Source organism: Fringilla coelebs (assembly GCF_963513975.1).
Source record: "Fringilla coelebs genome assembly, chromosome: 16".
Lineage (NCBI taxonomy): Eukaryota > Metazoa > Chordata > Aves > Passeriformes > Fringillidae > Fringilla > Fringilla coelebs.
Genome location: NC_140042.1, coordinates 2,130,665 through 2,152,847, shown reverse-complemented (window position 1 = coordinate 2,152,847; position 22,183 = coordinate 2,130,665). Strand labels below are relative to the sequence as shown.

Below are 22,183 nucleotides of genomic sequence, written 5' to 3'. Positions count from 1 at the left end.
AACAAGTTTCCAGGTGAGGTCACTGGTGGAGGCAGGGACCTCTCTGGATTATGAAGCCTGACTTCAAAGGCTTCTCCTCTCTTCTTGAGGTTGAAAGGAACTTATTTTATGAATAGGTCATGCCTGGTTTTAATTAGCTTGTTTTTGTATTTGGGATGTCTTATTAATGCCTCGGTCACATGTGCTTTTATTTTTTCCCACCCTTGCAGAATTACCAGGAAGGGAGGAGGAGATTCCTCTGCTTCCTCATAGCAAAGGCTTCGACTCATTTGCAGACGACTGCAAAAATGATTAAGCATTGAGAAATCCAGGAGAAGCAATGATGAAATCTCTTGTCCAGGGCTGAATCTTCCAGCTGGGCTGTGGGGAAGGGTTGCTGGAGAAGGGGGAGAAAATGAAGTGGGGAGAAAAATTCCTGGCTGGTGCTGACGTGGCAAGTGATGGATCCCTCTGAGGGACCTGAGGAGCTCTGAAAGACACCAAGGATGCTTGGCTGGCACTGTGCTAGGAAAGCTGAGACTGTTTTGGGTTCCCACTTCAGGCTGTGTTGGGAGGAGGTGGCTGAGAGCCCTTGGCTGGGGCTTTTCTGCCTTGTCACTGCACCTTGTGCTGGATGAGGGCTTCAGCTGACCTCTTGTAGGGCTGCTCGGGGGTATCAAGCTGGGGTTGGATTGCATTTGCAGTGGGAAAATATTTGAGGAGCCACTGGTGGAGGTCATGGCGTGATTGCCCATGAGTTGGTTCCTCTTCAGGAGGTCATTGCAGGGCTGAATTCCTTCCTGGTGCTGACAAGGACTCTCCCAGACACACAAAGTGCAGCTGAGGACAGGCAGTGCCTCCCTTGGGAATGCCTGGCATGGCTGTGGTGAAAAGCCTGGTCCAGATGCCGTGGAAGAGGCCCTGAATTAGGATCCTCAGGATCATGGTGTAAGTGCTCTTCTGGCCGGTTTGATTTGATTTAACTGAGCTTGTGTCTAACACTGTGGGCTCAGGCACTGGGGAACAGCTTTTGTGCTGTGCTGAAGCTGGATGTGTGCTCCCCTCCTGGGCAGCTCACACCTCTGCTCTTCCCCTGCATGATCCTGCAGGGCCCCTCTCCACGGCCTGATGCTGGTCCAGCTCCATGTGGAATGTGCTGGGACAGAGCTGGGCAAGGAGGGGTGACATGGGAAACAACCTGCCCAGCACCCTCCTAATCCCCAGAGACTGCTCCCACATGACAGGGCAGGACAGCCCTGCTGCTGGGAGGTGTGTGAGGAGATGTCAAATCAGAGCTGCTCTCTTGGCTGTGGGAACCCATCTCAGCTCGGGGCCAGGGTGTGGATCAGCTCTTCTTGCCTCTTCCTGCCCCTTCTGGCCTCATTCCCTTCCCCAAACAAGGTTTTTGTGAAGATGCCCCAGCTGGGAGCTGGGGATAGCTGAGCTCAGCTCTGCGTGGAGATGTGCTGGTGGCACTGCCACTGTCACTGTGCCAGGTCCTGTCCTCCCATGGTGCCACGGCTTTTGCTGAAGGAGGTGTCCCAGCTCTGGGTCTCTGCTTTATTTCTCATTTCCACAAGGCTGGGAGCTGCCTGTGCCTCTGCTCCCTGCGGCTGGGCAGGGTGGGCTGTGACACTGCCACTCCCTGGGGTTCAGAATCGTCCTGATGTGTGCCACAGGGTTTCAGAAAGGGCTCCATGGGGACCTGAACGTGGCTTTCTCATAATTAAATGGTTTATGAAAAAGAGGGAGACCCACTTTTTATATGGGGAGATCGTGATAGGACAAGGGGGAATGGTTTTAAATTAAAAAGGAGAGATTTAGATTGGATACAAAGGAAAAAAATCCCTCCCTGGGAGGGTGGGGGACCCTGGCACGGGGAAGCTGTGGCTGTCCCATCCCTGGCAGTGTCCAAGGCCAGGCTGGACAGGGCTTGGAGCACTCTGGGACCGTGGAAGGTGTCCATGCCCATGGCAGGGAGTGAATGTGATGGTCCTGAAGGTCCCCTCCAACCCAAACAATTTTGGTTTGACAGCAAAGCAGAATTCCCAGTTCTGCTCCAGGAGTTTTGGCGGGGTCTCCAAAGAGGATCCCAGAGCCCTGGGATGTGCCTGGCAGGAGGTGCTGGGGGAACAAGGCACTGCTGCAGGGCTGGGTCTGGACCCTGGTGCCCTGCTCCAGGTTGGAGTGAGGATGATTCATCACCAGCCCTTCCTGAACCCCCAGCACTGTTGTGTCTCCCCTTTTTCTGCCCCACAGCATCCTTGGGAGGCTGGGAGCTTTCATCAGCCTGGCTCTGCCACCGGGGCTCCTGGCCCTGAGGAGCAGGAAGCAAAAAGTCAGCTCCCAGCTTCAAAGGCAGGTGTTTAACTACAGAGGATGATTTCTAGAGGCTCTCTGGAGATGATTCCCAGCATCTCCTGGGGAAGGCTGTGCAGGCAGGCAGGTGGGAAAGGCTCTGCCCCAGAGCTGTGGAGGTGGGAGCAGCCCCAGCCCAGTCGTGCAGCTGCTCCCCTGTGCCAAAGCCGAGCCCTGAATGCAGCAAGGCATATTTACAAAAGTCAGATGAAAGGACAGAGGCTTTCTAGAGAAGGGACAGTGGCATTTAACCACCCCAACAGCAGCACAGAGCTGCTCCAGGCACAGCAGGACTTTGCCTGTCAGGCAGACCCGAGCAGTGGCCGCAGTGCCTGGATGCTGGGAATTGTTTGGAATTGTTTGGAGCTGTCCTTGGCCGTGGGGCTCTCTGAGGATTGTCTCTGCCAGGTGCAGCTGTGCAGAGGAGCCAGAGGAGGAGGGCAGGTAGGCAAAGCCTGGAAAATCCCCTGGGGGAGCTGCAGAGCCTGGTTTGTTTTGGCTTTGCCGCCTGCGAACGTGGCACGGTGTTTGCAGGGAGCTGAGGGTGCTTGGCCCAGGGGAGGATCCGGGGCAGCCAGAGGAAAGCTGCTGGTTGCACAGGTTTTCCCCAGGTCTCAGGAGGCCCCAGGACCTGGAGGTGGGTGTGCCCCGAGGGTGCTCGGTTTGCTCCAGCTCCTGTCAGGCTCAGCTGATAAAGGACTCTCAGTAGAACCCCAGGATGAATTGGGACCTTAAATCTCATCTCCCCCTGCCATGGCAGGGACACCTTCCACTGTCCCAGGCTGCTCCAAGCCCCATCCAGCCTGGCCTTGGGCACTGCCAGGGATCCAGGGGCAGCCACAGCTGCTCTGGGCGCCTGTGCCAGGCCCTCCCAGTGAACAATTCCTTCCCAATATCCCATCCAACCCTGCCCTCTGTCAGTTTAAACCCCCTTTGCTGAACACAGACCTTGGTGCTGGCTCTTCCCAGCTGTGGCATCACAGATGAGACAGACTGGGCCCATCCCACCCCCCCTGCCATTCCCCACAGGGATTTAACCCCAGCAGAGCCCCTGTGCTGCATCCCAGCCTCTGCCATCCCTCTCCTGCTGCCTGCAGGGCTTTCCCTGCCCTTCCTCCTTGGCAGGCGTGGGTGCTGTGACTTTCTGGGGAACACCTTTGGGAAGGGAGCAGGTCTGCAGCCCCAGGCACAAATCTCTGCTTTCAGCACTGGCTCTGTGCCTCTGGAGAGCCTTTGTTGGTGCCCAACGCCCAGGCAGAGCCCGGGAGGAGCCGGCGCCGGGATAAACCCAGCCCTGGAGGGGGGCCAGGTTTGGCTGCTTGTGCAAGAGCAGGAGCAGCTCCCAGTGCTGACTCCCTGTGAAACACAGGGGGATGGATGGGGGGGAATGTGGTGGGGGATGGCCCTTTGCCAGCTCCCCAAAAGCCTCAGGCCAGGGGGGTGAGGGCAGGGCTGCAGGGAAAGCTGATCCCAGACAGGAGGGGACAGTGGAAGAGGAGGGAGGGAATTGGGATTTGCTCAGGCTGGAGTGGTGATCCCAGTGCTGATGTCTGGGGGATTTGCACTTGGAGTGAGGACAGCAGCACTGGTGGGGAGGGTCCTTGGGAGGGAGATTGCCCAGGAGCACATTCCCACTGACCCTGCTGCTCCGAGGGGACAGAGCAGAGGGGCTGCAGGGCAGGGATGGAGGGGATCCAGGGTGAGATCTGACAGCAGCCCCAGCTGTGGGGAATGCACCAAGGGATGCTCCTGGGCCTTGCTTTGTCTCTTCCCTCCCTGAGGGCTCTGGAGCCTCCTCTCCCCTGCCAAGCCTCAGCAGCTGCCCTGGCTTTGGGGGTGCCAGTGCCCCTCCCTGCTCATCTCCCCAGGCTGCTGCCTGGGTGGGAGTGGGGAACAGGGTGGGTGCCTCCCATCCCTCCCTCCTAAAAGTGATGCCTCTGGCTCCAAAATTCTCCTGCTGGAGGTACTGGGGGAGCTGCAGGGAGGGTTCAGGCCGTGCCCCCCAGGAGCAGGGAGGCGGTGGGGAGCCAGGGCATAGCCCAAGGCTGGTTGGCAGTGCTGAGGAGGAGCAAGGGGCAGCTGCCAAGGGCTTGGGGGCTCGCTTGTGAGGGCTTGTTCATGGCACATATTCCTTGTCAGGGCTCAGGCTCGGAGCTTGGCTCCCATTTCCTAGGAAAAATGCCGTGAAAAGGGGCATTTATATTTATATTCTTATTTTTCTTTTACTGGTTGCTGGAGGTTTGGGGATGGGAGCACATGAGGGTGCTGGGGAAATGCTTGGGGGGGGGGTAAAAAATATTTGGCTGGCCATTAGTGCCAAGGCACCTTGAGCTGCAGTTTATTGAGTCCAAGGCCACCTAATCTTGCATTTTAATAGTCTTAGGCAAGGCTCTCCTGCCATGGGACCCGGGAGCTTTAATGAACAGGTTGCTTTTTTACAGTACAAGTTTAAAAGAGGTGGGTCCCTTGAGGAGTCTTTGTCCCAGGACACGGGTCACCCTCCAAAGGGAGGGCAGACTGCAGTGGGACCTGCTGTGCAAAATGGTAACAGAAGAGTCTCTTAAATAACCAGAAGAAAACACGATCATGGACGATCCCTCCTTTTCCAGGCAGCATTCTGGGATGAGGAGCTGGCTGGCTTCTGCCAGCTGATCCCACAGACTGCTGGGTACCAGCTCCCCCAGTGACGCTTTCCAGCTTTTAACGAGGCTGGAGCTCACCCCAGCCTGGAATAGATCTATTTAAAGGCTGTGCCATCCAAGATTGTCCCCAACACTACTGCCACCTGCCAGGGCGGATGCCACGCACCCCTTCCAAGACCTGTCTCCGGAGCTCTGCCCTGGCTAGGGATGATTTTGGGCTGTCCATGGTGGCCACGTGGTGCTGGTAAATGTAAACAAGAACCCCCTGCCCCAAGGGAGGCGGCGCCTGGGCTCCACCAGCTCTGCAGGGCCACCCTCGCCAGCCCCTACTGCTCCTTCTGCCCCGTGGGCTCGGGGGGTGCCTTTTTGGAGTCCACAGCAGCAGCCTGGGCCGCTGCAGCCCTGTTCTTGAGGTGCTTGGACTGGGAGAGCTTGGAGAGCGGGATGCCCAGGGGTGTCCTCATCTCCTCGGCCGCCCTCTGGCTCTCGGGCAGGGAGCTGAAGCGCTTGCCCGGCGCTCTGGCCGCGTTCGGGGCCGCGTGCCCGGCTGCCGTGGGCTTGCTGGGGCTGAAGGCTTTGCCCTGCCAGTAGGGCTGGCTGCCTGCAATGGTCTTTTTGGGTTCTGCTCCCTCCCCCGTGTACTTGGAGGCCCTGAGGGGTTTCTCGTGCGTCGGGGAGCAGGAGAGCTCCTGGCCCGGCTCCCTGCCCGCCGCCGTCCGCGGCCGGTAGCGGTAGATGGGAGCGCCCTGTGGGAGAGAGCAGAGACAGAGTCAGCTCTGGCTGTCTGAGGGTGCTGCCCCCTGCAAGGCCACCTCTTCACCTGTGCCACGTGTCCTCGTGGGCAAATCCCTCTGTGCCTTGCCCAAATTCAGCGGCAGCAGCTCGGAGGGGCCTCAAGTATTAACCCTGGCTGCTGGTGTGATTCAGACTCTGGTACCAAACCCTGACACTCCCCAAGCAGCCCTGGCAGTCTGGAGGCTGTCCCGAGCCAAGTCCCTCCTGCCTGGAAATCCAGGACAAGGCATCTCAACACAGCAGCAGCCTGAACAGCCACGTTCATCATCTCAGCCCTCAGTCACCCAGAGCCAGCCTGGGGCATCGGCGGCTGCCAGGACCAGAGGAGAGGATGGAGGGCTGGGAGAGGAGCTGGGAGCTGCAACACCACTGCGGGGGTGGCTCTCTCAGCTGGGTTGAGACACACGTTTGGGTTGAGCACCTTTAATCCCAGCTCTGGACTGGGTAAGGTTGTCACACATGGCTGTGGCCACCAGATGTTTATCTCCCCTTTGGGTGTGGCTGTGCCACGATCTGGAGGTGCAATTGCACCTGTGCAGAGGTACCAGGGGAGGTGAGATCTGGTGAGCCAAGGTGCTCACCAGGAGGAGCTGGGGCCAGCAGGCTGCAGAGCTGGCTGTGCCAACCTGCCCTGCCTCTGCCATGACCCTTATTGAGCTGCAGCTCAATTGCCAGGCAGTCCCAAAGTCCTCCCTGACTCTGCAGCTGACACCTCCTGCTTTGACCAGGAGGGTTGTGTTAAAGCAGTTTAGCTTAGGTAGTCCGAGATTGATTTAATTAGGTGCTTAAAATCAGTGTTCAGGTCTGAGATGGCTTCAGGTGAGAAGGATTAAGGGTGATTTAGCTTTTCTCCCTCTGAGCTCATCATGTGCCTGGGCTGGGTGGTGGCTCCTGACATGCTCTGGCTCTTGGGAAGAAGTTAAACCATGGCTTAAACCAAGTATCCCACCCCAGGAACCTGCACCCTGTCCCTCCTGCCCAGCAGCAGAGTGAGGCAGTGCTTGCCCAGGAGAGCCTGAATCCTGCTGGGTGCTGAGCACTCCTCTGGAAGCCTTTGGAGAGACTGAGCTCAGTGAAATTAGTAATTCCTACAGATGTTGCCTATTCAGGAGGGGTGGCTGTGCTGTGGATGGACACAACACAGCTTTGAGGTGTGATGGTTTGAGTGGAGCTGTGGGAGGAGGAGGCTGGACTCGGTTTCCATGTCATTGTGGGCGCTCTTTGGGGAGGAGATTGGCTAGAAGGAGCAAGAGGGGTGGCATGGTGGTGGGGAATGGGGAATCCTGGCTGCAGGATGTGCTGCTGTGGTTGCACTGGGCTTTTTTTGGTGCTGTGCTGTAACCCCAGCCCGTTACTGGTCTGGAGAGAAACCCCACTGTGGGTTGGGTGAACTTCTGCACTGCTTTTGGGCCCCATGCCCAGTGGCTCCAGCATTTGGGATGCAGTTTGGCAAGGAGGAGGCTGATGTGGAGTAGATGTTGGTGCTGCTCAGCTCTCCACAGGTCATTGTCCAGTGTTCACTCTCTGCTACAAACCTGAGCCACGCCAAGGCTCCATCCTGGAGATGCTGCCCCTGTTCCTCAGGGATGGTCAGCAGGGTCCTGTGCCCAGGTAAGGGCTCCCAGGTGGCTGTGGAACTGCTGGGTGGGGATTTTCCCTGTCACTGAGGGGGGCTTGCCTGGAAAGCTCCGCTCTGCACAGACCTGGGGGCAGTGCAGGTGGGAGAGGGGCAGGACAGGACCCAGGTGTCCCTCCTCCTCCTCCTCGAGCCTGCTGTGCATCCAGCTGTGAATGGGTATTTAGGGAAGGTGATTTCCAGAGAGAACTTGGTTTCCATGACATGGAAAACATGCTGTTTGCCCTGAGTGAGCCTCCACCTGTGTTTTGGGCTATGCTGGGAAATGGGCCAGCACCTCAGAAATGCGGACCCAGGAAAAAAAAAAATTGGGAGAATTGATAGTGATTTCTGTCAGATTTGAGTTTTCAAGAGTTAATCAAGGGTTACTCCAATTTATTCTTTTTGCACATGGGAGAAACTCTTCCCTGCACCTCTCCACTTCGTGCTGGCTTTCCTAACCCTGATGCTGTGCTAATTATCTGCCTCTCATCAAAGGGCCAGAACAAGTTACTGCAGGAACACCAGCGTGCCCAGCCGTCCCCAGCGAGGTGGCACCTGGGACCTGGGTCACAGAGCATCAAAGAGCTCGGAGCTCCTTGCCCTGCAGGGCTCAGGGGTATTTGATGTGCAAGGATTAAAGCTCTGAGCTCCCTGTCGCTGGCTGGGAAGGGAGAAGCAAGTGGACTCCGGGATGGTACATTTAATTCCCTGTAAATACAGATTAGATGCTCAGCTGGGGTAACCTCAGGCAGTTTCAGTGATTTCAGCTGCTGGTTTAGCCCTGGGGGTTTGAGTGCCCCAAAAACAGCGGGCGGGGAGCCTTGAGAAGCCAGAGTGCTTGGCAGGGGTGCAGGAGGTTGCAGAGCTCGGGTGGAAATTGGGGAACGGCAGTGTCGTCACCCCTGGGTGGGACGATGGCCGTGGTGGGGAGGCAGCTGTGCCCTCGTGGGTTCTGGCCTGCTCCCCAGGGAATTGCAGCAGGCTGCTGGCCCTGTGTGGTGACAGCGCCTGGCGTCACTCGTGGCTCAGCCACAAAGCTGCTGACTGTGGCACTCGCCCACAGAGGTTGCTGTCCCTGTTTCTCCGCTGTCTTGCTCTGCCTAATTACGTGTCCAGCGCTTTCCCTTTGATGCTAATCACCCTGGCAAGGCGCTGCAAAACAAGCCTGAGAAGGACACGCCTGCCTGCACAGTCTGTCCCCAGCTGGGCCTGATGCCCCTGCTGATGGAGCTCAGAGCCCCAGCACATCTGTACAGCTGTGCCTGGAGCTCCACCCCAGCCCAGTGCTGTGGGATAATCTTCAATTACCAAAACCTTCCCCTTTAACAGCCATCCCCACTGCTGGACACCAACAGCTGTGGCACGGCCACTGCCTCTTTGTCACCTCTTGGGTGACCGTGGCCACGTTCAGGGTGTCATTCTCCTTCATGGCAATGTCATCTCAGCATCTGGGACAACACCAAAGGTCGGGGTGGCACCAAAAAACTCAGGATGACATCGCACCTCGCTTGAGCCGACTGGGTCGCCTCCAGGTTTGCAAACCTTTGCAGGGTGGAGAAACAAAGGGTTATAGCAGAAAGGTCTACCTGGGCAGCACTGCTGGGGTAGGAGCTGTTTCCATCCAGGATGGCGCGGGGCAGCATGGGCCTGATCTCCACGGCCGTGCTCCTCCTCTTCGACGCGTCCTCCAAGCGCAGGTGCCTCAGGGAGGGGAGGCTGCCCAGGGGGCTGATGAAGGTGCCCCGGCTGATGTGAGGGTCGCTGAGCTTCCTCTGCATGGGGAGGATCTCCCCGTTGTGGGTGACGTCCGAGTTGGTTCTCCGGAGGGGCCCGTAGCGATCCCTCACCTCGAAGTACTCGTCCGAGATGGAGGAGGCGTTGGAGCGGCGGTAGCTGTGGTCAGCAGAGCTGCTGGAGTAGCTCTCCTGGTCACTGAGGGTGATGTACTCCTCTTCCTCCTCCTCCTCCTCTTCACCCAGCCCGTTGTGGGCGCAGGGAGGCCCCTTGCCCTCCTGTGGAGCTGCTGCTGGCCGCTCTGGCTGCGCACGGCAGGTCTCCCTGGCGGCTCGGCTGGGCTTCTCCTCCCTCTCCTGCTTCACCCCCGCATGCTCAGCCGGTGGTGGCTGCGTGTCACCCTGCAGGGCAGTGCTGCTGTCACAGGTCGTAGTGACTTTGGTCACGAGGACACCGACAGGGACGGTCCTTGGCTTTGGAACTGGAGGCCTGACCTCCTCCAGTGCCTCCTCCTGTGGCTTCAAGTGGTGGCCCAGAGGTGACGAGGCAAATGTCCCCGCTTGCCTCGTTGTCCAGCTGACACCCTCGATGGGGCTGGTCGTGGGGGCTGCAGGAGCTTCCACGGGGGGCTGTGGGATCTGTCTGTGGCTGGGGGACAGCAGAGGCAGCTCCTGCTCCGAGTTCTTCCTGGCCTCCGCCTCCCTGTTCTTCAGCATCTGCCGGTGCTGGGCGCTGGCCTGGGAGACGTCGCAGACTTTGATGCGGTTCATCTGCGACAGCTTCACGTTCTTCACCTTGGGGTCGATGATGTTGATGTAGCCCAAGACTTCGCTGCCAGGCTCGGGGTCGGGCTCCACCCAGGTGGGCAGGTAGTCAAACATGTTGGCTTTCTCCAGGTTCAGGAGGCCGGGGTGGATGAGCAGGGAGAGGTCAGCCACGTCCCCGTGCCGCTCGCCCCCCTGGCCCTCGGGAGGCGTTTTGCCTTTGTTGTTGTCGCTCTTCTGGTTTTTGTCCTGGTTCTCAGATGAGGTCTTGCTGATCTGGTCGGCGCTCTTGGCCTTCACCAGGGCGTATTTGGGGTTGATCAGCTTCTTCACCACGGCGTTGGCGGGGGTCACGGGCACCACGGAGGGCAGCGTCACGGGCTCGGGTTCGGGCTCTTCGCCCATGGAGATGGACTTGAGGCTCACCCCCTTGGACATGAGGTAGAGCTCCTGGAACTGCTTGTCAAACGCCTCCACCACCTGGCCCGACAGGACCGTGATGACGTTGCGGTCCGTCCTCGCCGCGGACCAGGTGAAGCTGGAACAGAAACACATGGGGCACTCTCAGCTGGTCAATCACACCTCTCCCCAGGCCTGGCCTTCCCTGGGGTTGGTGGTGCCAGCAGGGACAAGATCTCACTGTGAACATAATGATGGGATTGACAAAATAGCTCCCATCCCAAATTAGAGTGAAGGGTTGGAGTCCTGAGCACGGTGGGACTTGAAGTAAAAATAAAAGGAATTTGCACTGGGTCAGTTTTGTGCCTTAGTGTTGGCTGCTTTTCCTGTCTCAGTTTAGGTTAAGAGAAGGGACTCGTGAGTGTGTAAATGGATGTTTTATTTGTTATGGCCAGAAAAGAGGAAATGTTTCAGCTCCGCATTTATAAAACTTGTTTTTTAGACTTGAAACCTGACCAGGGCTGGTTGGTTTCTACCTAAGAAAGTATTTTTCTGTTTGTTCAAAGGAAAACTTTGTGTAGGAAACTGACTGGAAAGCTGAGCTTGGTGTGAGAGTTGGGACCAGCTGAGGTTAGGTTTGGTGCTTTGGTCCTTCCTTGTGCTCATCAGCACAGAAACACTTGGTGTGTCCCATCACCTCCAAGAAGAGTGGGTGTAGGGAATAGTGGGAACCCCTTAGGTTGAAATCTTGGGAACTCTCCTCCCAGTTTAGGATGAGGACAGCAAATCTGGCACAGGCTCCTGGAGCCTCAGACCATGCAGGCTGACATCGATATTTGACCAACACCTCAGCAGGTGGGCAAGAGGAGATGTCCCTGGTGTACCTGTAGGAGCCACACATGGCTCGATCCCCGTCCACGAACATGAACTTCTGCGCCAGAGCCCCCTTGAACTTGGTGGCCGAGCGGGTGAAGAACTCCGTGCCCCCGGTGCTGCGGACGCGCAGGTTCTGCAGGGCAGAGGAGAGGAGAAGAGCTGCTGTGGCACTGTCACCCACCCTGCAAGGACACTGTCACCCAGCCCTGCAGGGACACATCACCCACCCTGCAAGGACACTGTCACCCAGCCCTCCAAGGACACTGTCACCCATCCCTGCAAGGACACATCACCCACCCTCCAAGGACACATCACCCAGCCCTCCAGAACACCCCTCTGGACGCTCCCCAGCCCCTCTGAGGAGGGGGAATGTTCTTCGTGGCCAGCTCAGAGGAGGCCACAGCGATGGGGAGATGAAATAACTCGCCCAAGGCCACCGTGGGCTGGGCTGGCAGAGTTTCCTGCCTTGCCCATGCGCTGCCAGGCTGTGTTTGCCATCTCTTGAACTCGGTGTCCGTGGGCGAGGGCTGTGTGGTGCCGCTGCCAAGCGCTCCCCAGCTCCTGCAATCTATGCAAATGCCAGCATGGGAGAGGAGGCTGCACAGCTGCTCCCAGCAGGAGAGCTGCAGGGGGGTTTAGGGGGAGGTGGGGACCCCAGGACAGCCCATGAGGTGTTTTGTCCTTCCCCACGCTCCCCCTTTGCTGTGCTCCTAAATTTGGGCATCTAATCCTGGTTTTAGGGGCTGGTGGGGGATCAGGCAACAGGGAAACATCTTTTCACCCTCGGGGAACGAAACCTGGTGATGTGGCAGCAGGTCCCTGGAGTGGAGCTGGGCGTCCTCCCCAGGGAACTCAGTGATGCAGGGGCAGCCCTGGCTCTGCAAAAATGTGTTTGTCCTTTTTTTATCCCCAGGCTGGCTCCTGCCTCTGGCCTCTCCATGGAGGGCACTGGCACATTCCACAGCAGGGCAGATAGCATCTCCCACGGCAAAGGGGCTCCTTCTGGGTGGGGAGAAAATATTTTCTTGAGAAAGCGCCTGCATTCCTCCTGCTCCTGCTGGGATCTTGGTAAGGTTGTTGCAAAAGGCTCTGTGTCATCACTGGGTCATGCCCTCCACGGCTGCTTTATTGTGTGTTTTGTTTTGTTTTTTAAAGAAAAGCATCAAAAATATTTGTCCTCCCCTCCTCCAGCCTTTCTCATCTGCTTCCCTGGGCTCTCCTCTGTCCCTGGAGACTGTGACCAGGCACAGCCCCAAGCCCAGGTGCACCCCTAGTCCCTGCTCCCCCATCCCTGGCAGGAAAATTCAGTGCAGACGATGTGCAAGCCACGGCTTTCCTGACTGTGTTTCCAGGGAAGTTCCACTCACTGAACAGGGAAGGTTTGGGGGGGAATTTTTTGTGAATTTCACTTTTTTCTTTGCAAAAATGCTAAGAAAATGCTTTTTTCTGCTGCGGCTGGGGTGAAACCGGTGCTGAGCATCCTAATTTCTGCCAGTGTGCTGCACTGAGGAGGCCGTGATGGCAATTCCCACCCCTGTCCCTTGTTTTCCCTACACGTGGGGCTGCAGGGAGAGCAGGGACACCCAAGGCTTCACCCTCTGCCCATCGCCCACCCGGAGCTGCCCCTTTGCCCAAACCCAAGGAGCAGCTCTGGGTGTTTTTCAGGCAACAACGCTCCTGGTGCTGATCCCTTTTCCTCCTCCTATCACTGCTGCTGAGTGAAATCTGCCTCTCTAATCCCCGCCGAGGCAGCGGGACGGCGGCGGAGCCGGGCGGGGTGAATCACCCAGCCCTTGCTCAAGCCTTGCCCAAGCCGGTTGCTAATTGCCGCCGAGATAACGAGGGACCTCGTTTCGTTAACATCTCCTGCCTCGAGAAGCAGCTCCCAGACTCTGCCCTACTTTTCCTCACCTCCTCCCGCATCCTGTGCCAGCGAGCTGCCTGCAATATGTGGCAAATCCCAACTTCTAGACATTTGCCGAGCTCCGCAGGTGTTCTCCTGCTTTTCCAGTCCTGCCACCGGGCTGCTAATGCAGGAAAACACCGGAGCGCCTCGGCGCTGGCTTTTCTGGTCTCGGAGCAGCAGCAGCCTGCGGGATCCCAGGCTCCCCAGGGAGTTTGGACCCAGGGAAGAGCCGGGCTGTGTTTGCTGACACTGTTGGCAGCAGCAACGAAGCCGGCGCTGGGGAAGGTGTGAGCTTTGGGGGTCCCTGAGCCCCAGCTCCCCCCAGCCAGGTGTGGGGTGTCGTGGCTCCTGCGTGTTCCTGCTCAGCCAGGGGTTGGCCCTCACCCACCCTAAGCAAATCTGGGGAGCCTGCCCGGGCACGGGCCCTCCCGGCGGGCATTTGGCAGCGGCCGCGCTGACGTCAGGAGCGGCAGCATCGCCTCTCTGCCAGGCAGCAGGCCAGCCCAAGCCCTGGAGTGGGAGTGGGGGTCTGCACACCCCCAGTGGGGCTGCTCTGGTGTGTTTGCATCCCATGCTGGTGATGGGGGCAGAGCCTGGGGCTGCCCTGTGGTTGGTGTGAGGGTCCCCGCTCTGGCTGCTGCTGCTGGGGCTGAAATGACCCCCTGTCCTCTCCTCTGCCCCTTCTCCTGCCTTTGCTCTGTGACAGGCGATTTTCTCTGCACCCCCTGCTCACACGGGGATGTGGAAGGGGAATCCCAGAATTGCTTGGGTTGGAAGGGGCCTTAAATCTCATTCCAACCCCCTGCCACAGGCAGGGACACCTCAAACTAGACCAGGTTGCTCCAAGCCCCATCCAACTGACCCCTGCACTGGCAGCCATCCCCCCTCGTGCTTTGCCTTCCCTGGTTTTCCATGGGATTCCTGCACAGCAGTGATTCTGTGTGCATCCATGGATCCTGCCTTGCAGCCAGGCTGTTTGCTGCTGTCCCAGCCACAGCTGGGCTGACAGGAAAATGGATCTGGGCCACACTGGGAATGTTGCTGGGTTGTCTGCCTGTGCCCATGGCTGTTGGTTTCCTGGTGATGGCATCGCCCGTGGCACTGCCCAGCACGGTGACAGCACTGAGGGCACCCTTGGCAGGTCAGTCCCTCCAGCGGGCACTGTCCAGCTCAGTGACAGCACTCAGGGCACCCTGGGCAGGTCAGTCCCTCCAGTGGGCACTGCCCAGCACGGTGACAGCACTGAGGGCACCCTTGGCAGGTCAGTTCCCTCAGTGGGCACTGCCCAGCACGGTGACAGCACTCAGGGCACCCTTGGCAGCTGCCAGGGCCTCGGGCAGCGTGGGAGCCTCCCTGCTCCGCTCCGTGCTGGGGCGGAGGCTCCGGAAAAGGGGAAAATCGAGTTTTTAATTCCAGCCTCTGACTTGTGGTGGCTGCTGCCGGTCCTGCCCCCAGGGCAGCAGCAGGCAGGAGCTGGGGACAGCAAGGATCCAGCCCTGGCACAGCATCTGCTGCTCCCTCTCCCTCGGGAGGAGCTGAGCTGGCAGGTTTGCCCTGGGCTTGGCTGTGCCCACCCTTGCAGGGCTGCACCCCCAGTCCCAGCCCTGGCTGGGTACCAGCAGCCCCCTGGGCTTTCTGCTCCAGCTTTGCTGGGTGCAAATCCACATCCCATCCTCTCACCCAGCCCTCCACGCTGCTCCTGAATTTGGGGATCACCTCCAGCTTTGGCTGCAGGAAAAATGGACTAAACTCCCCACAGAGGGGGGTTGTGACTGCCCAAGACAGGAGGGAGCAGAGCTGATAATTCTGATTATCTCCTGCGTTTGGAGGGGGTTCCCGAGCTCCAGGTCATCCCTACCTTCAAGTGTCCAGCGTGCATGTGGGCCCGCTCACACATCTGAAGGAAGTGCTTCACGTTGGTCTCATCCAGAATGATGTAAACTCCCACTTTCCTCTTGAAGCCAGCGTCCAGGAGGTCCTTGAAGATGTCCACGTCAGTGAACATGTCCATGACCACAGCAATGACCTGGAGAGGGGACGGGAGACATGAGTCTGGGTGGCCAGGGACAACCCAAGGTACGGTCAGAGCTTGTTTTGTGAGAGGCAAAGCAAAGTGCTCCCTGGAGGAGGCTGGAATTTGGGCTGGGGGAGCCCAGGATTGCCCCCAGCCTGAGGATGGAAAGTCCTCCCATTCCTCTGCTGTCACTGTAGAAAGTTTCATCTCCAGGAGAGGTAGATGTGGCACCTGGGGACATGGTTAATGGTGGCCCTGGCAGTGCTGAGTTAATTGTTGGACTTGATGGTCTTTGGATGTTGTTTTTTTTGCAACCCTGACCATTTCAGTGATGATGCATAGCATAATCTACTGATGAAAAACCAGTTACTGAGGGTGAATGTAACTTTCCTACCTTTAACAGGCTTCACTAAATTCAGAGTCCAGTTTGTGACGGAGAAGTTTGGTGTCCCTTTGCTGTCAGCATTGCAGGGAGCATCAGAAGGGGAGACCTTTGATGCCAAATGATCACAGAATTGTTAAGGTTGGTAAAGACCTGCAGGACCATCAAGCCCAGTGGTGTGTCCATCTGTCCTGGTCTCACTGCCCAGCCTGGGGTGCTGCTCCTCCTGCACAGCTTCCCTCCTTCCTCCCAGGCTGTGTGAAAGGAGCAGAGCCAGGACAGCAGCGCCAGCGCCCTGAGCAGGGACAGCTGTGCTTGTGGCAGTGTCACTGATATCCACAGGCTGGAGCTGCCTCTGCACCCAGGCTGTTTGCTGCTGTCCCAGCCACAGCTGGGGCTGACAGGAAAATGGATCTGGGCCACGCTGGGAATGTCACTGGGACGTCTGCGTGTGCCCATGGCTGTTGATTTCCTGGTGATGGCATCGCCCGTGGCGGTGAGCAGCAGCTCCTGGCAGGCAGAGGGGCTGGAGGCAATCCCAGGGCAGCTCCACAGGGATTTCTGCCTCCCCTCATCCCAGGGGAAAGGTCTGGCACCAGGGTGCTGGTTTGTCATTGTCCCACGGCTGGAATTCCTCCCATGCCTGTGGCTGTTCTGGAAGGTGCCCTGGGCTGGGGCAGGTGGGTGCTCTTGGCCCCTTGCCCTGCTGGCCATGGCTGAGCCAGGGGGACACCAGGGAGAGCCCAGGCTGCTCCTCCCTCCCTGAGGAAGGGGCTGGGATGGCGCTGGGTGCTGGCACACTCAGACACCTCCAGTCCAGAGCTCTCAAAGCAGCCAGCTGCCTTTTAATTAGTTCTGTGCCACAGGACGTGGAGAGCTTTAATTAAGCAGAGGATTGTTATGACACTGCTGGCTCTTCCCTTCCTTTTCTGCAGGCGATGGGGGGAAGAGCAAGGCTGTGTGGGGAGCCCCAGCCCTGGTGTCCCCAGCCCTGACCACACAGCAGTCTTTTGGGAGGTGCCAGCAGCCAGGTGAGGGGGCACTTTGTGGCTTTGCCACTCGATTTTAACTGAATTCCCATTTATCCTCAGCCCGGAGGCTCCCCCCAGGCTTTGCTGTGAAAGGCTGAACCCTCACTCCTTGTGCACCCACTCGTGTGGTTTGCTCATCCTTGTTGTCCTGGTGGGGAAACTGAGGCAGGAACCAGCTACTGGATTTGCATGGATGCAAAGCGGGACGGGTTCAAAGCTACTCTGGGAGCTCTGGGCTGGCATTTGCCACGTTCAGCAAAAAACTGGGGAGGAGCTGAGCTGTTTTCCATCAGTCCTGGGTAAGGGACACCTTGGGGGGACAGTGTGTGTTTGGTTTGAGGAGCAGGGTTTGGTGGCAGAGGGTTTGGTGGCAGATGATTTGGTGGCAGATGATTTGCTTCTGATGCTGATGTTCCGTGCCCATGTCACTTCTCCTGTGTGCTGTGCTTTCCCCAGGAAAAATTGAGCACCTGTGACATGGGCATGAGAACAGCGCTGACCTTCATTTTGAGGGAAAAGAACATTTCCCCACTGTGGTCCCAGCAGAGCCAAGGCCTTGGCTCGCTGCTCCAGGGTGTGAGGGGCTTGTGCAGGGCTGTGGGCAGGGCTCTGTGCCCCATGCCCAGCTCTGCTCACACACTGCAGGCAGGGGCACGGGGAGGGAGCCCAGCTCTGAGCCCAGCTCTCAGCCACCTGCCCACATTTGAACCCAATTCCTCCTGCTCAGCTGGCGCATCCTGCCACTGCTCAGCTCCTGCAGGACAGGCTTGGCCTTGGTTTGTCACCAGGATCTCACTCCAGTGTGCCAACACTGCCCTGGCACGGGGCGGGCGGGAGGGCGAGGATGGCGCTGGCAGCTCCCCTGGGGGACTGTCCCTGCCTGGGTGGGATCTGCTGTTAGGGTCTGTCCCTGCCTGGGTGGGATCTCCTGTTAGGGTCTGTCCCTGCCTGGGTGCAATCTCCTGCTGGGCTGCCTGGGCTTCAGCGCTGGGATGCCAAACCCTGGTCCTGGGGTAATCTGCAAAGAGTGGAGCCCTGTCTGCTCTGGAGCAGTGAAATCCTGCCTGCTCTTTGCTTCCCAGCTTGGGGGATGGGACTGCCAGCAGCAAGCTGTGCCATCTGGCTGTGAGGAGCCAGCCTGTCCCTTGTCCCTGTCACCTCTGCCAGGGCAGTGCTTGGTGCTGGACATTCCCTTTCCTGAAGCCCTTTTGCTGCTGTGTCATCCCAGGAAGCTTTGCCGTCCCTTTGCCATTCTCCTGGAGGGTGCAGAGGGAATCAGCCCTACATCTACAGCTGGAGGCCCCCAGTGCCATGCAGGTGAAGTTTTTCTTGCCAGGCTCCCAGGAGCTGCCAGAATCCCTGGGGTGCAGCAGGTGTGCAGGGGCTGGGTCTCAAATCCCTGAGGAGCAGGGAGCATTGTATCCCCCTGGACACCGGGCAAATGCTGTTGGGATTTTTTGGAACAGCTTTGATGAGCACCTAAAGTGCAGGATCATGTTTTATAGAGGAAGTTGCAGCTCTTTATTGTCTCACTATGAATCATCAGATAATGACTTTTGGGGTGCACCACGTGGGCATTTAATAAATTAGGCAGGCACCAAGGCACAATTAGAGGAAGAGTGTTGGGATGGAGGAGAGGTGGGACAAGTAACATTAATAATTGCTCTCCCCTGTCGACCCTTTCATCCAGGAACAGCAGAAGGTTTTGTAAACAGTAATTAATAGGGCCTCCCAACCTTCGCTGGAAGTTGCTCAGGCTAATTACATCACCACAATCCCAACCTGGAACCTCAAGTGAAGACAGGAGGTCAGAGTCACTGCTCTCTCCCCTGGCTCCGGGCCAAGGTCAATGTTTGCATGCTCTGGTTTCTGGTCAGAGAGAGCCAAGAGGAGAGGAGGAGGAAGATCTTCCTGCCTTCCACCATCAAGGTTGGAAAAGACATTCAGGATTGTCAACTCCAGCCTTGGACCCATCGCCGCTTGTCACCAGCCCTGAGCACTGAGTGCCACATCCACAAATTCCTTGGACACCTCCAGGATGGGACTCCAAACCTCTCTGGGCAGCCCCTGCCCGTGCCTGGCCACCCTTTCCATGAAGAAATTGTTCCTGCTGTCCCACCTGTGAGCTCTGCAGCCCGAGGGATCCGCGGCAAGGAGGAGACAGCCGTGCCACGGCTCGGCCTGGTGAAGGTCTCCGGGCTGATCCCTCCCCACCTCTGCTTGCTGGCCACAAAGATGGCATCTGCAGGGATCCTGCCTCTCCCCAGCAAGAGCAGGGGATCATTTGCATCTCCCTCTCTGGGTTAGAGGCAGCGTTTGGCCTCGTTCCTGCGAGCACCAGGGCTCCCCTGACCCTCAGAGCAGCCTCACATCCCTGGGATTCCTCACCCCTGTGAGCCTGTGTGACCTCCCAGCACCAGCGCTGCTCTCATGGGCTCTGAACTCTGCTGAGCCAGCGCCAGAGGACTTTGCTCTCCTGGCCATGGGACAGCAAGTGACACAGCGGGGCTCGGGGCTGGCACCGTCTGGAGCAAGGGTCATCCTCTGGCAGGGAGCTCTGAGCCTCTCCCAGGCCTGTGCTCCTGTGCACGTGGTGGAGAGCACTCGGGCAGGGTCCTCCCCAGGGAGGACAGAGCGCAGGGACAGCATGTGTGACATCTGATGGTGGCAGCAGGACGGTCCCTTTGTCCACTCTCAGCTTCCTCAGCCAAACCCTTTCACCTCTGAGCTGCTGTGAAGACCTTGGGCCCTGGCAGAAATCTGCAGGGTGGTCTAGCCCAGTGTCCCCCACCCTCAGGAGCACCCACAAGGTGTCACCTGGGCTCCACTGTGTGACAGCAGGTTCAGCTGCAAGGACTTCTGTGCTCAGATAAGGGATGGGAGACCACGGAAAACCCCACTCCCCTGTAACTCCTGCCACCCCCAGACCCTGCAGCACGAAGCACTCACCCATCTCTACGTTTCCTGAGGCACCATGAGCTCCAAGCAGGCTCCTGCATGTCACCAGCGGTGTCACCATGTCCCATCCCACAGTCAGGGCCCGTCTGGACCGGGAGGCAGAGCCCAGCCCTGCTCAGGGCCATCGAGTACCGGTGATGAGCACAGCAGCATCAGCCCTGGCCACATCCCCGTGTGCTGGAGAGGCTCCAGGGGAGGTGGGGATGTGCCTGACTCAGCTCTGGGAGCAGGAGCAGGGTGTGGGATGACTCAGGAGGGGCAGGTGGGAAGCGGTGAGTAGGCAAAGGCAGGCGGGAGCTGCCAGCCCGAGTCGGAAAGACCCGAAGATGAGACATTGTTTGTTGTGGGATTGTTCTCTCATCCTCCATCCCACGGGATGCCAGCTCTCCCTTCCCTTTGCCCTTGCTGCAAAGTGCTTTGGCAGGGAAAATGTCACAGGTGAGGACAAGTCACCTCAACTTCTGTGAGGTGACAGTGGCCAGAGATGTGCCCTGACACCCCAACAGCCATTCCCGTGATCCTGCTGCCTTGGATGTTTTGAGAGATTCATTTTCCTGCCTGAGCTGCTCTGAAGAGGCTCTGCTGGCTGCATGTCACAGGTTTCCCTCTCTCCTACCAGGATCTGCAAACCCCAGCACTATCTCTGGAGCAGCCAGGTGGACCTGATGCATCCCAGGCTGTCCCCTCTGCTCCACAGCTACCCTGGCAGGGTCTCCCTGTTTCCCTGCTGAACATCCTCTGGGTTGGGAAGCTCCTTCCTTGGAGCTCTCAAGGTACTGGATGCACAGAACTCAAGGAGCTTCAAAGCACCAAGAAACCAGCAGGTACCAACCCCTCCTGGGACTGGGTCACTGGGAAACACCAGCAGCACCTTCTCACCTCTGACCTTCGGCACAGGACAGCATCTCCCTCCTTCCCCGGTGATGGCTCATGCATCCCCACTCCCTGCTCCTCGCCTTGACGCCACAGGGAGGACAAGTCTGAACCCAAATCCCTTCAGCATCTGCCCAGCCTCGTCCCTCCCCTCACCAGCTCATCCTTGTCCTCTGAGCGCCAGGGTGAGCCAGCCTGGAGCCCCACAGCCATCTCAGGCCAAACCTGGGCCGAGTGTGGGTCAGGGCTACACCAGGAGCTTTGGCTACTTTGCCCCAGGGCCATGGACTGGATGGGGGCTGGACACAAGGACTGAGGCCAGGCCATGACCCCAGGGTCGATACTGGACAGCTGGGGGACCCAGGGCCTGAAACCAGGACACAACCCCAGGTTCCTGCATGCTGCCACGTGCTGCCACACCGGGAATAACGATTGTGGAGTGGCTGGGACCATGGGCTCCCAGCTGGAGAACAGCTCAACCCGTTTTTCTCCCCAGCAGCCCCGCAGGGACCCTGGGATGAGCAGCGCTGCTGTGTGGATATTGGGAAGGGCTGTGCTGCTCTCAGGAGTGCTGACCCAGGCTAGCAGCATCCTCAGCAAAACCCGATCCCCAAATATTGCTTACGAGGGAAAACCTGCCCGCCTGGCCCCGTGCCTCCGCTCGGGCAGAGCTCCCCGCAGGACAGGGATCGCCCGGCGGGGCAGGACTCGGAGCACGACGCCCTGGGGCCAATCCTGCCCCGTCCCCGCGGCGCACCTCACCTTCTGAGCCTGGCAGATCATCTTCCTCACCACCTCCTTGATGTGCGCCTGGCCCTCGATGGGCGGCTGCATGTAGACGGTGGCCCTGGTGACCCCGCGGTAGGCGATGGTCTCGGGCCAGCCCAGGTCCAGCTGCGGGATGGAGCGGTCCGACCTCTGGGGCCAGTACTCCAGGGAAGGGGCCACGTCCTGCTCGTCCCCTTGGCTGTTCCTGTCGCCCTCGCTGTCCCCGCCGCTGCTGCCGTGCCGCGGGATGTACTCGGAGCCGGGGTCGTAGGTCTCCAGCGTGTCCAGGATCTTCTTCAGCTCCAGCTCGGACAGGAAGTCCCTGATGTTCTCCCTCTTCAGGACTTCATAGAAGGCGTCGGGGCCACGGGAGGCCAGCGCCTCCAGGGCCAGGCGTTGCTCCTCGCTGTAGAAGAACTCGGGCTTGGACTCGCTGGACCTCCAGTTGACGTGGCTGTCGTCCAAGCACTGCACCTGGGAGAAAGCCATGGTGACCCCGCTCCCCTCTCCCGAGGGAGCTCTGTGCCCCCAGCGAGCGCCGGACGTCGGCAATAAATAGGAATTAATTATTCTCCAGTCTTTAAACACACGGTTTGCTTCACCCTGCCCGGCTCAAGGCGCAGCTCGGGGAAGGCACCGCTCCCTTTTCCAACGGCTCCTGCCACGCCGGAGCTCTTCCTGCCGGGGAGGAGGCTTTGGTTTCTGCCTCGCTCCGGGCTCCAGGCGAGGAAAACGCGGAGCTGCCCCCAGCAGGGGCTGCGTGGCGGGGCAGACAGCCCCAGGAGTACCTACAGCACCAGCACGGTCCTTCACCCCCGCGTCCGCTCTCTCCTCATCCTCCGCTCTCCCACGACAACGCTAACACCGGATGAAATAAAAAAACTGGGAAAGAAACAAAGAGAAAAGCGGCTCAATGCAGGTCAGCGAGGAGCAGGGTGCCTGGGCCGAGGCGCAGAGCCCGGCCGCGGTGTCCGGAGGAGCGGGGCGGTGCTCGGCGGGCAGCGCTGTGCCCCAGCCGCCTGCGCATCCCGGCTCGGGCTCTGCCAGCGCGCACTGCCGGGCCCGGACAGGTAACAGCAAGAAGTG

At 58.8% G+C, this 22,183-nt stretch overlaps 1 protein-coding gene across 1 annotated transcript; it reads right to left on the bottom strand.

The window, feature by feature from the left end:
• Positions 1–5,305: 5,305 nt before the first annotated feature.
• On the bottom strand, positions 5,306–21,586 carry FAM83G (family with sequence similarity 83 member G; the record flags this gene model as incomplete). Its single annotated transcript, XM_084216744.1, has 5 exons — positions 5,306–5,725; positions 8,979–10,428; positions 11,174–11,298; positions 14,930–15,097; positions 21,092–21,586. 5 exons carry the CDS (start codon positions 21,584–21,586, stop codon positions 5,306–5,308), a joined length of 2,658 nt encoding a protein of 885 aa, XP_084072870.1.
• Between the last annotated feature and the right edge of the window lie 597 nt (positions 21,587–22,183).